The 15,254-nt window shown below is 28.7% G+C and overlaps 1 protein-coding gene across 1 annotated transcript in view; it reads right to left on the minus strand.

The window, feature by feature from the left end:
• Positions 1–15,254, minus strand: part of LOC128386482 (cell adhesion molecule Dscam2-like) — a 39,326-nt gene that overhangs the window by 13,397 nt on the left and 10,675 nt on the right. Inside the window, 5 exon segments of the mRNA XM_053345517.1 lie at positions 3,163–3,450; positions 6,091–6,309; positions 9,351–9,758; positions 12,865–13,815; positions 14,932–15,078. Coding sequence (XP_053201492.1) covers positions 3,163–3,450; positions 6,091–6,309; positions 9,351–9,758; positions 12,865–13,815; positions 14,932–15,078 — 2,013 coding nt within the window.

Consider the following 15,254-nt stretch of genomic DNA (forward strand, 5'->3'; position numbering starts at 1 on the left):
CCATGTGACATATGAGCATTTCCTTTGTTTTTTTTAAACTTCGTTCTCTTAACAATTCTCACTTTAAACCGGAAAAGAATTATGATTTTAAATTCAATGGATTCAATTTGAAAAGTTCTCAAAGATTTTTTTTCTCTGCCGTTGTTCAGTTAGATTACAATGATTATATCAAATTTCATAGAAAAGTAAAGAAAGAAACAGAAAGTAGATATAAAAATGAACTTTACTCAGCTTTGTCTAGATAAAAAAAAAGTTCTGATAAAGTTTTGACTAACAATCATATCAAATATATTATCGTATTGAATAGAGTTGACAAAATTGAGAATTGAAAACTTTGTCAGGTCAGATAAAAAATATTGACAATTTCAGATATGATTTATAAAAAAAAGGGTCGACTCAGTATCAGAACTTTTTTCAGTCCATATCTTTCTTATCATGAAAATGGTGTAACAAATGATGATAATAATGATAAGTGTGACAATGGTCAAGATAATTTATCATGTTTATCTAGAGAATTGATTCAGAAGTTTTTTTCTTCTTTTTTTCCATTCTTTGTCCATTCTTCAAAAACTGACATTCAAGTTCCAAGAGAACATTTTTCTTTCTGTTATTGAAATTGATAAAATTTCTCCTTTCTAATCATAATTCTTATTCTGTCCAAAATTCCATGGGTAATAATCAGCTATCTGAATATTTCTTCATGGTAACACACTCACATTATTTCAAGTAATGTTCAAAATCTTTGACAGATATTACATACTGACCACAAGAATGATAAACACACAGAAATACCTTGCAAAGTATATACACAATATCAATCAAATTCTGAGTCTCATACAGAAAAAAAATTCCGTTCAGATTTTCATTATAGCAAAGCTTTAAATTGACGCAGAATGAAAAAAACTTAAACGAAGATGAAAATTAGATAATAAATTATTGATAAAGTGACATGGATAACGGTAAACTATTAGTGTTACAATAATATCATGAGATAATATCTTGAATAAAAGTATCAACAAATTGATTATTTTATATTTTCTCAGTCTGCTGATAATGTGATAAAATTGTATTTCAAACTTTATCTTATCATCATCATCATTATCATCATTATAAAATGATGATTAAATCGATTTTTCTCTGTTCAAATGTCTTTTTGATCTTCTCACACTTTATCAGAATTGCTTGAGATGCTAAAAACATACTGAAGAAAATGCTATCTCTTGAGAAGACCAAAAAAGATCTAGCATTTTATTATCTAAACAGCAAAATGATACAAAAGATTGAAAATATTTTCCAACAATTTTAACTGATTATTTTCAGTGTTACCCTTCTAGGCTGATAATCTAACTCAGGGTGATTATTGAAGATGCAAGTTGAATAAAACAAGAGAGGAAGAAAATGTCTCAGTGATGAAAATGCTGAGATAAGAATTGGAAGATTATGATAACAGTGCTAATGTCTAGTTTATGGATCGGAAAGTTCAAGGCAGAATCTGATGAGTCAAGTGAAAAAAAAGATGAGACTGTTTTGAGTTGAGGTTATTGCTTTTTGATTGATAACCCTTGATTCGTGGTGAGTAGTTGATTTTCAAGAATGTTAAGTCCAAGAATAAGAATGAGCTGCGAAGATGAAGATGCTAAGAAAAGATGATGAGAGAGAGAAAAAAACTTCTCAAATGTTCTGATAGTAAACTGGATGAAAAAAAAACAAACGAGAATAAAATGACCAAAACGAGAATAATATTTGTCAATAATACAAAGTTCGATAGCGAATAATATTAAGTCAAGAGATGGAAAAGTTTTATTTCTCCATCAAAAATATTTCTATTTTTCCATAAAACAATTACGATCTAAACAAATATTAACCTATTAATATATCGAATGATAGTTCGTAATCATAGACAGATAGAGAATCGAATCAAAGTTGATTCTGATTCTAAATAGAAATGAATAAAAGTAAACTATCAAGTTCGAGTTGAAGAATGAATCACCTATTCGAGGAACCTTATCAGTTTCAGGGCTGTTGGAAATTCTTATATATTGTTTGTTTATCTGTATGAGTTTATCTACAGAACTTTCAGAATCATCTGATCAAGAAGATAGAGAGAAATTCCTGAATTGAGAAAAAAATACTTTTCGATACAAAAAGTTAACTCGAGTTATTATAATAAAGTTATCAAGTGTGAAAGCTTTTAGTTTATCTTTTTTTTCACCTTATTTCTTATCTGTTGCTACAGTTCAACATTGCGATCATTAAGTTCACTTTAATGTTCAATAATCATCAATGAATCACTTGGTATATTATCTCACTCAATAGAGAATTGATAGTAAATGAGAACTCGACTTGTTAACTTCTCGAATCAAAGACTGTTTTGGATGAAAAAAGGGTAACCGATTCATTCTGATGCATTTGAACAGACTTGAAGATCTTAGGAAGCAAAGAAATCATGATAAAGACTAAAAGGAGGAAGTGAATGTATTGAAGGAAATGTAGAAATAAGATGAAAAAAATGAATGAAAAAATGTCGACGAAATTAGGAAAAATCGAACATCATTATTCTTACTTTGATGTTCTGGGAAAAAAGTCGAAACAGCAATTTCGTCAGTTCGTCTCAAACTGAAAGGAAAAAATTCCGTAAGAAATTCACTTGGAATCTAATATTTTCAAGGTTCATTCTGATCTAATCCTTCAAGTTCTTGATAAAATAACGGGAATTTTGTGTTGAAAAACCACAGAAAATGAATCATGGTGAATTTGAAACTGTAACGTTTGTGATAAGAATGAAAAAGAATCAGATAAACCGATAATATTGATTTCTATTCATTAACGGAACTCATTGAGAAACTTGTATTCCAATTTAGACAAGAAAAAAACAGCTAAACATGGTAACAATGATTAATGATTACAACCCTGAAACTGAATTAAATCAGTGTAACAATCAATTGTCTAGTATAAGAAGAAAAGTTTAAAGTTAATTGCGAATGAAATTGTTTTCCATCAGCATTATTAATTGTTTTTGATTGTTAGAATTAAAGTTTCTTTCCTTTTTTTTTAGTTAGATTGTTTTTCTTTCATTGAATAATAACAACACCAAAATATAATGAACATTGTAAGTTAATTATCTTGTTCTTGTTCACTATTGTTTTCCTATTGTTAGCATACCTTTAACAATCATCTCAGCGGTATAATTAACACTCGATGCTGAATTTGATGCTAAACAAGTATAATTGCCAGTATGCTGGGTTGTTAACGATTGAAAGGTTATTGTTGATGTGAAACTATTCAGCATTTCGATTCGAGTTCCAAACTCATTTGAGTCCAGTTTGATTCCATCTTTGTACCAATCGATGTGAATCGGCCCATCGCCAGAACTTACTGAGCAAAATGCTACACTTCTCATACCCTCCTCCATATCCTTTGGGAATACAAATGGATCGATCCGAGGACCAACTGCAAAAGGAAAAGATACAAAATGATAGGAAAATATTAGCAAATAAAAAAAGTTCAAATTCGAAATCAATTATCATTTAATCAACCATGTAAATGATAAAACAAATTCCCAGTTAATTTACCATGGAGAACATAATAATTAAAGTTTAATACTCTTTCTCTCTCTCTCTCTATTGGTATGAAATAGATTAAGTTATTCAATCGGTCCAATGGTTAAATGATTTGAAACAATTTCCAATTTCTATTCACTTGATTATTTAAATTTCCACTATTTAATTATCATGGATTGATTCAATTACCATGGAAAGTTTAATGATGATCTTACACAAATGGAAATAGTTGTTAAGTAGCTTGAGTATTTTAAATCTTTTAGCTGTCAATCACAATGTGAAAATACAATTTAATGTCAACTTTATTAATACACTTGTAGGTCAAAGAGGTTCAATTGTGATATCAACAAGCTCAATTCCATCTACTAATCATTCATTTCCCATGAATTACATGAAATATTTTCGGAAATTATTTCAAAACTATTACTACTATTTTAATTGGTGACATAATCACTCAACCTTTGAATAAATTTCCTCTCAATGTCATCTCTTAATTGTCATTGAGTTTTATTCATACTCCAAATTTATCAAACAATAACTATAATGGAAAGTAAAAAATGATCAAAATAATATCAATCAATTGAAATATTGACTTCGTAACACATCATAAGGATAAAGGTCATTTCAATGATCATTTACAGTTCATGATTCCGGTGAAATGTTCATCATATGCTCCTAATAGAATCGTTGTAGTATGAAAAGTGAATTCATTTATCATGTTAACATTAAATGAGATTGGATGAAAATAAACCAATATCAAATCTATAAGTTGAGTTGTTGATAATATTGTGAGATAGCAAAAAACTAACAAGTTAAATAAAATGATAAATAAATAAACATCATGAAATAAATGTGACAATTTTTATCAATTTGAGTAACGATAATTATGATTACCATGATAATATTTTGACGATGGTTTTTGATCATCATCATTAAATTTAAGAGTTTTAAGTTTCAAATATGTGAAAAGAATCCAATTCTGAGACAGTTTCTTATCCATAAATGTAATAATAATACTTTTCTTGGTAATCATAATGATGACCATTATCACCATGATCATGAGTTGATGAAATATATATTAAACTTGTGAATTTCAGAATTGGTTGGATAAAAAAAGTGAGTAGGTGCGTATTTAAGGGATGAAATATGGTGTCAATAAAGTTAAGTAGGAAGACAATATGAGTTGTCATCATCATCATCATTCTCATGAGAAATTCTGTAAAAAAAGATTCCAAAAAATAACAACGATTCAGCTTAAGAGAGAGAGAGAGAGAGAGAGACTTAAATTGAGCTTTATGAGCACGCAATTCCTGCTGAGAGCATGATGATGATGAAGATGCAAAAATGTGAGTAACATGTGTTGTCATCATCATCTCTCAATTGCTTGATCATGATAATATATAATATCTGGTTTGCTCAATGTTTTCAGCGAGAATGAGTTAGTAATTCTGATAATCAATGTTAACTGATGGTCATTTAAATGACCTGATCATAAATCTTGGAATCCGAGTAGAGTCTCTGAAAGTTTGATTCCCTCGTAATTGTAAACAATTTATCATTGAGAAAATTTTCTGTAATTTACTTAAATGATAATATGAAAAAAAGTGATGGTCAAGATTAATAATAACAGTTGTTGAGATATTATTTGATCAAATTTGCTCAAAAATAACAATGATAATCTTAGAGTTCAAGTTATCCTGTTTTCTTATTTTATTGACAGTTTAAGTAAAATGTTGTTGATAATATTATCAGCATCGAGTCGATTCTGATGTATTATATAGTAAATATTTAAGTGAGTGTAACGATCAAATAAAGAGATGGAGATGAAGATAAAGAGATGATCATGATGATGATGATGAAAAACAAACAAAATGTTTTTTTTTTCACCATTTTATCCTCTGATTCTCACTTGGCATTTTCTCTCTTCAGTTTTCATGGTATGAACTTAGATCTTTTTTTTTCACATCGAAAAGATTAACATTCCCTCTTCCCTACATTCTGAGTAACTGAACACTCAGCATGAATTCTGGTCCAATATCGTAGTTGTCGGTCAAAAATACTCCCATGGAAAATGTATAATCGATTAGGTTGGAACGAAAGTAGAATATGAGAGAGAAAACTTGAGGGAAAAAAAATTCTCTATGAATCCTTCAGGTTGTAGAATATAATGATGGTGAGAATACGAATGATAAATCGGAAGATGAAAGAAAGATGGCGAAAAAAAATGAAGACAAAAGATGAGAAAGAGAGAAGAAAAAAACTACTGTCTTCTAATGGATCAAGTATTAAGATGTAGAAGGAATCAAAATCTTCCAAGCTGAATGTTTCACATTCTGTGTTACTTTTTTTCTAGTAACAATTTTTTCTATGATAATATTTACACACACACAGTAATTCATGTTCTTGAATCTCTGAATACCATGGAAATGGTTCTGGTTTACATTGGTAAATTGTTGCATCTATTTTTTCATCATGTATCATGATTGTATATCAAACCAATTATATTATTGAAAAAGAAATGAAAACTTACCCATAATTTTGAGGAAACATTTAGATTGATGTTGAGACTGTTGCTGGAAGTGCGAATGCTTTTTATTACTGTTGCCAGGATAATCTGATGATCCTTTTAGAGATGAACTTAATTGGCAAGAATAATATCCCTCGTCCACTTTACGATTAACATTTTTGACCAACAGTGAACCATTAGTGAAAACTTCCTGACGTCCATTACTAGGAATCTGTTCATCATCTATCATTATTACAATTGTAGCGATAATGATGAAATATATATACAGAAAAAAAAGATGATACAGTAAATGAAAAAAATCAAAACAATGATTACGAAAAGATAACAATGATAATAGCAAATTCAAGAGTATGGATGAGGTAAATTCATGGGAAAAATTGTTCATATGATATTGTGATGATTCTGATAATGATGATAAGATGAAAACTAAACAACTGGGACATCAAATAAACATAAATCACTTGATTCAGTTTGTTTTTTACTCTATTTTCCTGTTGATGTTTTTTGCTTGTTTATTTGATGGTTTTCTCTCTCTCTCTCTCATTCTCAATGGTTACATAATGAGACAATATGAGCCTCATGAACCATTCATCTCAATAAATTGTCCAATTTATCTTAACCAATTTCAAGGTTTTTATATATAAAATCAACAGATATCAACATAATATTTGCAAACGATTTACTATTTATAAGCCAACATTGGCAGAGAGATATTAGTTTAAGGTATTTTCATAATGATTACATATTGAACACCCATTGACTTTGATGCAAATATTATCAAAATTTATTGCATTGTTTTTACCTCATCATTAACTGTCATCATCATTTTTACCTGTATTCTGTTGTAAAAGGTAACATGATAATACAGATAAATGGTAAAATCTAATCTGTAAACTGAATATTTTGTTCCTGAGGTATGAAAAAAAAAGTGATTGATGAAAATGCTACTAAGTTGAAATTGATTATCAAAAATAAAGTTATCAGTTTAGTGACAGTTTTCAGGGAAGAAAAGTGAAAGTATATTTATTATGATAAACTTATTTGTTATTATCATTGGCGATACTTCATCAACTCGAACTGTTGAAAAACAAAGAAATGGACAAGAAAAGGATTAGAAAAAAAATCAACTTTCTCTTTTCTAGAATCGATAGAATTGAACAGAACAAACCGAAAAGATGATGAAAGGAATGATGAAGAGAGAAAATCAAAAAAGAATCAACGATAATCCTTAAAGAATTATATTCTATTCTATTTCTTTTTTGTTTCTTTTTTTCTTTTCTCAATCTATTTCTCTCTCTCTTTTCATTCCAAAAAAAGAAACAACATTCAAAATATCGTAGAAATGTTGAGAAGAAAGCAATGTTCAGTTTAACCTCTCTCTCTCTCCATTTCTTTGGTCAAGTATTAGTATATTGTTTTCATCAACAAGAATCCACTGACCAGTGATAATGTTCAAATTCAAGCCCTAAGTCTCGAGTTGATTTTAAACTTAAGCCATTGTTTTGATTCACTTACAATTCATTCAGCTTTTTACCTAATAATAATCTCAGAACTTTTTCTTTCGTTTGAAATTTATCCATCAAAATCCATCATCAAGATCTCTGATCCTCTTTTCCATCATCATCATCATCATCATCATCATCATCTTAAGTCTATCAGGTTGAATGATTTTCTTTTTCCATGTCACATTATTATCGGCCAAAAGTAATTGTAATCTAAAACTTTCACTCCACTGAGTCCAAAATTAACTCAACTTACTGTGTTAATAAATGTACAAAGAATTGAAATTGATTGAACAAATCACTTGCCCTCAAGGCAAGATTCAGGTTAATATGAAACTCGGAACAAACTTAACATTTGATTAACCTAAAAGCAATGAAAAGTTAATTCACTTTTTCTTTACTTTCTCAGGTAAAAACCAACAATAGTTTTTTTTACTTCGATTCGATTTTCTTTTCTCTCTCTCTCCCTTAATCTTGATAATTTAACCATAAATAATAAATAAATCAGACAGAAATTCAATCTGCAGATACACAGAATTGGTTTATCATCAAATTATCAGAGAACAAGTAATAAAATCAAAACCTTAGAAAATGATGATCTTAATGTTATCACTTTTAGAATCGAGTATTTATCTGAGACTATTATTATTATTATTTACTGGAATCAACTAGGATATTTGATCGGCCCTGGTTTCTTGCTACTTAATTTTCATGATGTCGGAATAAATTGTTGGTTAGTTGATGAGCAAATAATATTGACAAAAGAATCTGTTAGTAAGACGAAAAGTAGAAAAAAAAGAAACATTCTTCATTATCATAATCATCATTGGAACAACATTTTTCTTGGTATATATAAAAGAGATTCTCATTCAATATCTACTCAACTGATTGTGCTTCCACAGAACGAAATAATCTGTGTGTATATTACACTTTCAACAAGGAGAGAATAATGAACAGAAAGAATTCCTAATATCCAGGAGAAGATGAATATCCCTATTAACCTTATATCTCTTCTCCTTTTCTCTTTTGTAACGTACTTAGATTTATATATACAAATTCCGAGCATTTTTGTAACATCTACCATGAAAATGCTCTCGTTTTCTTTTTCTCGTCATCGTCATCATACTCGATAACTGAATAAGCTTGTCAACTCATCATTTCTTTTCATTCACTTCCAGAAAAGTAAAGAGAAAGACAGAGAAACAGACAGATAAATGTCTTCCATGAAGATTAAGAGTATAAAAGAAGAGGAAAGAAAAAAAAAGGAAAAACATTCAAGTGACCCCTCTATTCAGAATTGCATCTGATTTCATCTCTAGATGAATACAAACAGAAATTCTGATAATATCTCTTGCTCCTTTTTCTCGGTCAATCTCTCATTCATCTGAATTTTATCCACCAATAATCATATCCTTTTACTTTCTCAATGAATCCTCTTGTAACCTTTTCATCCAAAATATAAACAACTATTATCATCATCTTCTATTAGTTTCAATTCTCTGTCATGATTATAATCATCTCAATTTGTTCCAATTCATCTTAGTCTACGTCAATTCATTATTAATGAACAAAGAAAAATTGTCCACTATCAAGATGCTCAATAGAATAAGGGAAAAAGTGTCTCAATCTAAAATAATATATTCGAGGGAAACATTCAAATGATAATCATCAAAACTAATAAGAAGTAGATGAATTTAAATATCATGTTATCGTATTGAAACTGATTTCAAATGATTTGGAAAAGATGGAATAATTTTGTACCTTTCAACCAGTTTATCTCTCCATGTGGATAACCATAGACTGGGCAGTAAAACCAAATACTTTCACCTTCTAAAACTGTCCTGTTGACCATTGGCTTTACTCCTGGTTCACCATAGATATTGACTCTTTTTTGGTGGAAACTTTGTCCCGCTGAGTTTTTAGCAATACATTGATAAAGTCCAGCATCTTCTGAACGAACTGATGTAATATTAACATAACTTGTTACTTTATCACGTTGCGAAACAAAATCAGCATAACGAATTCTATGTGAACTCTTTAGAGGCTCCATATCAAATGCCCAAGTAATCTGTGGTAATGGTCGCCCTCGGGCCGAACATATTAACGATAATGATGTTCCAAGAGATAATAATTGGTCATTAAAAGTTTCCTCGAAAACTGGAACTTCATCTATTGTAGAAAGAGAAAGAGAAAATAAAAATTCAATGAGAAGTGAAATAGAAAATCAAAGAAGTGATATTATGCTTATGCAAACAGAACTCGAAAAGAAAACTGATGACACTGAGAAAATGTGAAATTTTCTTTCAATTTTGGTTATAATGATGATAAAAGTTCTGCAAATTAATGAGTAACACAATTACTGTGATATTGTTGTTCCATTAATTTCAATTGAGAGGATAGAGGAGAGAGAGAGAGAGAGAGAGAGAGAGAAAGAGCTGATAAAATAACTTATTGACTCGGACAAATTGAAGGAGAGAAACAATAATCATAATGGTGAAAGTCAATGAATTTTCATCACATGTCACATGATAAAGTAAAAGTGGAATGAAAATTGTAACAACTTTCATCAGATTTTCATTGAATATCATCATGATTCATTCTGTTATAGTTAAAGTGAAAGTTTCATCTTTCAATTAAGATATCGGTTCAGATGATAATGATCAGAGAAACATTTTATCAAGGGAAAACTGTTTCAAACCAGAAACTGAGGAAAGAATAAGAAAAAGAGTTGATCGATTTTGATTTTCAAAGTGGAAACGATTAAATTAACGAGATAAAGATGGATAAGGATAAAGTTAACGATTATGAGAGTGATGATGATAAGAGAAAAGCAAAGTAAGAATAAAATAAAATTGAAGATGCGGATGAAAAGATGATGAGAACACTGAGTATTTAAAGAAATAACAGAGAAAAAAAATACTCAGATAAATTTACTTTCGTCTTCATGGTGATAAAAGTTTCTTCATATCAATTTTATCTGTGATACATTTTTCTTCCTCTCAAACTAAGAATTCATCATCCACAATTCTAAATTGTACCCAAAGAAAATGTCACTATCGATGGTGGGAAAGTATTGAAGAGAAAAAGTTGGACTTTTATCGATTTATCGAAATATTCTCAAACTTTTTGCTCTTCAAACTCGAATATAAATCAGTCATGATATGCTCGATTTCCAAAATTTTCATCTTTTCTCTTTCTCTCTCTCTCTCTACGTTTATTGTTATTCTTAGATCTTTTTTCATCTTCGTTTTTTATTCTATCATCAACTCCCAAGGAAACAATTTTTCCTCTCGTTGCCAATATGATATTTTCATCTTTCTACTTATTCAACTGTTATATTTTTCAATAACAAGTCTATCATATTTAAGTACCACTCATTTACTTGATTATTATCATGATAACTTTAATCATAATATTCACGGCTCAATAGATTATCATGAAAGGTTATTAATTGGTTTCGATTCTTAATAATCCAGGGAACGATAACTAAGATGAAAAATCCACTGGTACAATCATCACTGAGAATATAAGAGAGTATAAATTTCTCCATGAAATTAAATTAATTTCATTCATTTGCCAAGAAATTCATATGAATATAAAGAGAGATAGTTATTAACAATTATCCATGAATTGGAATAACCAAATCAACACATATTCAAACTTTAGTCTTCGTTTTCATGATACTCATTATCATGATCATATCAGAATATTAATTAACATCAACGTTGTACAATTTTCTTAGTGATTTAAATTGACAACTAATTGTTATGCTCCAAAGTAAAAATTGTTATTCTTAAACTCAATTGATTCCAAGTACAATTTATATATAACAATTAAGTAATCATCTGATAAGGGATAATTAATCCAACATTCTAATTAGCAACCAATTAAATGAATAATAATATAATTCAAAGGAAATTAGAGATTTTTTAATCAACTCGAGTCAAGAATTAAAATCTTTTCAAAATGAAATCAATGAGCTAATTCAAGAAAAAAAATTTCAACGTGATGATTGAGGAAACGATTTCGTTAACATGGAAACTGATGCCTAATGGTTAACTGCTCAGTGATAATAATAATAAATATAATGATAATGATAATGTTGATAACATTTAATTGGCTTGTTAATGTTTACCAATTGAAAGTGAACCTGATCATTAGTCTCATGGGAATTCATTGGTAATATATCCTGAAACAATCAAGATAGAGAGAATCGGATTAAGCTAAAAGACCAAACAAAAGCGTAATAGTAAATAATAATAACAATTGTAACATTTAAAGATTGACTAATCAATGAAACAATTAACTAAATAAGTGCGAATTGAAAATTCTAAACATTTCAATCAATGTTGATGATCGTTTTTTTTTATTTGTTTGTTTCCAACTAAAACAATTCTCAGTTTGTTGACTTTATAAATTTCAAATTGTTTCTGAAAAATGTTCAGTGTTGATTGATGAACTTTGATCTTGATTAAATAAGGAAAAAGTGATGATGATGAAAAACAGAATTGTAAATCCTATTCACCACCAATGGAAATATAATTTTCTGCAAGCTAAAAGTTTTCCTATTATAAAACAATAGGAAAACTGGAAAACAGTTCAATAAAAGTTCAACAAAAGATAATCGAAAACATAGTCTATTATTTCACATGAGCATCGAGAAATCGATGTAATAATAATCATTTGATGAACCTGAATTCTCAACTTTCTAATAACTTCCTTCCCTTAATGTTTACTTACGATGTTCAATATAATAGATAATATTTACAATCGAGAATGAGAGCAAAAAAAACCAATTCATAAATCAATTGAATCATAATTCATTTTTTTTTGTCGTGAATCAAATACCTTTCAGAGTGTAAAAAAATTTCCATGATAAATAAAAAGGATCTTCAGATTTCATGATGAATATCTCAAGATAATTTTGTATAAAGAATAATTTTTCAAATTCTAACAATATAATAATAATAATATCTGATTGAATGAATGAAACATGTTTCGCTATTTGATTTAATTGTAATATGATTGGTTCATGTTATTATATAGTAAATCTATTAGAAGCCATTAATTAGGTTTTCTAGTCAACTCATTTACTAATATTAATGAATTGACTTGAATGTAATTATGGGTTAACCAGGATGAATGAAAATCAAGTCATGGCAATTAGTGATTATCATCAATGGAATGATAGAAATGAGGGAAAAGATGGGAAAAATATATATTCTGATAATGATGATACACACAAAAGGATAAATATGATGAAAATGATATTTACCATCAAAATAAAGTTGAATAGTTTGTTGGGTTGATGCTAAATCATTAGAGGCCAAACAAATATAAAAACCTTCGTGTTTACGATCTAATGAAATCAAATCGAGGATAATTGAATGGTGACTGTTGGATTGTTGCTGTTGATGATAATGATGATAATCAGTTTCTCTTGATAATGATGATGTTGATAAAGATGATGAGGATAATGATGATCCCTTTACTGTTGTCAGAGGTCTTGAAGTTCCTGTAAGGATCGATTCCAACAGAGTTTTTGAATCTTTTGTCCATTTGATGTCCTTCACAGGGAATCCCTTAACTGTACAATTTAAAGATAAACTTGAACCTAAACTTATTGGTATTCGAGTGACTCCCACTGATTGTGATGATGATGATGATGATGATAGGGTTGTGGTTGAGGAGGAGGTAGATGATGTTGAACCAATGCCTTTTAAACTTGATACACTTTTACCTGAACCGGAAAATGTCCGATCAAGGTTGACATTATTACTATTTGAATTTGTGGTATACTCGGTGGGTGGAACTGTATTTATAGTGACTTTTAGATGAGAATAGACAGTTAACTTAATGTCACATTTAACTCGACCCAAATTGTTTGATATGATACAACGAAATTGATTTGAATCAGTTGATTTTGGCTCGGAAATGATTAACAAACCATCGGTGATTTTATAACGATGTGGATGAATAATAAGGCCTGCAAGTCGATTAGAACTTAATGAAGATGATGTTAATAATGATGAAAGAGGCACATAGTCATCAGATAGCGATGATAAAGATATTCTTGAATCTGAATTGGAAATCCGGATAAACCATTCATATTTGGATAAAGGATAACCCGAGGCAATACAAGGTAGATAAACATTATCATCACCATCACGAGCACTTATTTGAGGTAATTGAAAAAATATCTTTGGACTAGAAGGATTTTTAGCTTCTATTGAAAAAAATAAGAGAGAGAAAAAAAATAGATGATTAGTAATAGAAAATATGCAAATTCTGAAAACTCTGAATATTTTCATTTCTTTTTTATCATCACCATCATTATTCAGACAATCAGAACTACAAATTCAATGAAATTCATCTCATTTAAATAAAATTTATCACCGAAATCATTGAGATAAATAATTTCACTTCCTTGTCACTACGCTCATTTTTCATGATAAAATTCATGGTTATCTGTATAATAATCAGTAACTTTATCTAATCATCTTAATCATTTATCATATTTTGATTATTATTAATTGTATGTATTTGAAGTATTAATTGTCAAGACAAAGCTAATTGATTAAAGTTAATTTCATCAGTTCCAACATTTTGTACATTTCATCATGTTATTATTATCAAATAACTTTTCATATAATATAATATTTATCATCAAGTAGCTCAAAATTAATAATAATAAAGATAACACCATGAAAAGATATTAATCACCATGGGTCTTAATTGTATTAGCTATTAGTTTTATCATATGATATCAATGACATTATTATAATTAAATAAACTTTGTTGATATTATTATTATTACCATGAAAATAATGAATATTAATATCAAATTTGGTGCGTCAAAGGTTAAACATATAAGTTCAGACAAAGTTCAGGAAAAATTTTCTGTTAATATGATAAGGTCAACTCATGGTAGTAATAATTTTTATCACTTTGCTACTTTAATTTCATGGGTAGTTTTTGGCTAATTGGTCAGCATTAATTTATAATGATAAATTAACTTGTAACTTATTGATGATATTTATTATTAGCTTCAAGGTTAATCATCAATTCATGGCAATTGTTGATGAGATTTCAGTAGAGTTGAAATCAAATTATATAACTGTAAATGTTATAATCATGATAACCACAGGAAAATGTTTTTCTCATACTATATTTACGTTATTAATTCATGATAATAATAATTATTATTATTATGGTTATTACAGTTTCTTATTTGTTTTATTATTATTTTTATTGTTTTTTTCAATTGTTGGTTTTTGTTACTCTTGGTGTTTACATGGTGAATAAATATCAACCCTGAAGATGGAAAATTTTCAATTCTTACCGATAACTGTGAGTTTTCCTGGAGTAGATGTTATACTTGTTCGGCCAGTTTTATCATTTTTAACTTCGCATCGAACTTTGAGATAGGAATCTTCAGAATCAACTGAACGAATGATCAATTCTCCTGAAGGAAGAACAGTAAATTTATCTGTAGAAAAAAAGAAGCAAAAAATTAGTCTCAGAACTTTTTTCTTCAAGTAATATTTGGAATTAATTATCAATATCAACTATTCATGGAACAATCAACCGGAGGCATCGAGAATTTGTTGTAATTTCATCACTTGTATCTACAGAATTTTATATGAAATTCTGATGAATTGTTAG

The sequence above is a fragment of the Panonychus citri genome, unplaced genomic scaffold (assembly GCF_014898815.1).
Source record: "Panonychus citri isolate SS breed McGregor unplaced genomic scaffold, ASM1489881v1 Contig00072, whole genome shotgun sequence".
In the NCBI taxonomy this organism is placed as follows: domain Eukaryota; kingdom Metazoa; phylum Arthropoda; class Arachnida; order Trombidiformes; family Tetranychidae; genus Panonychus; species Panonychus citri.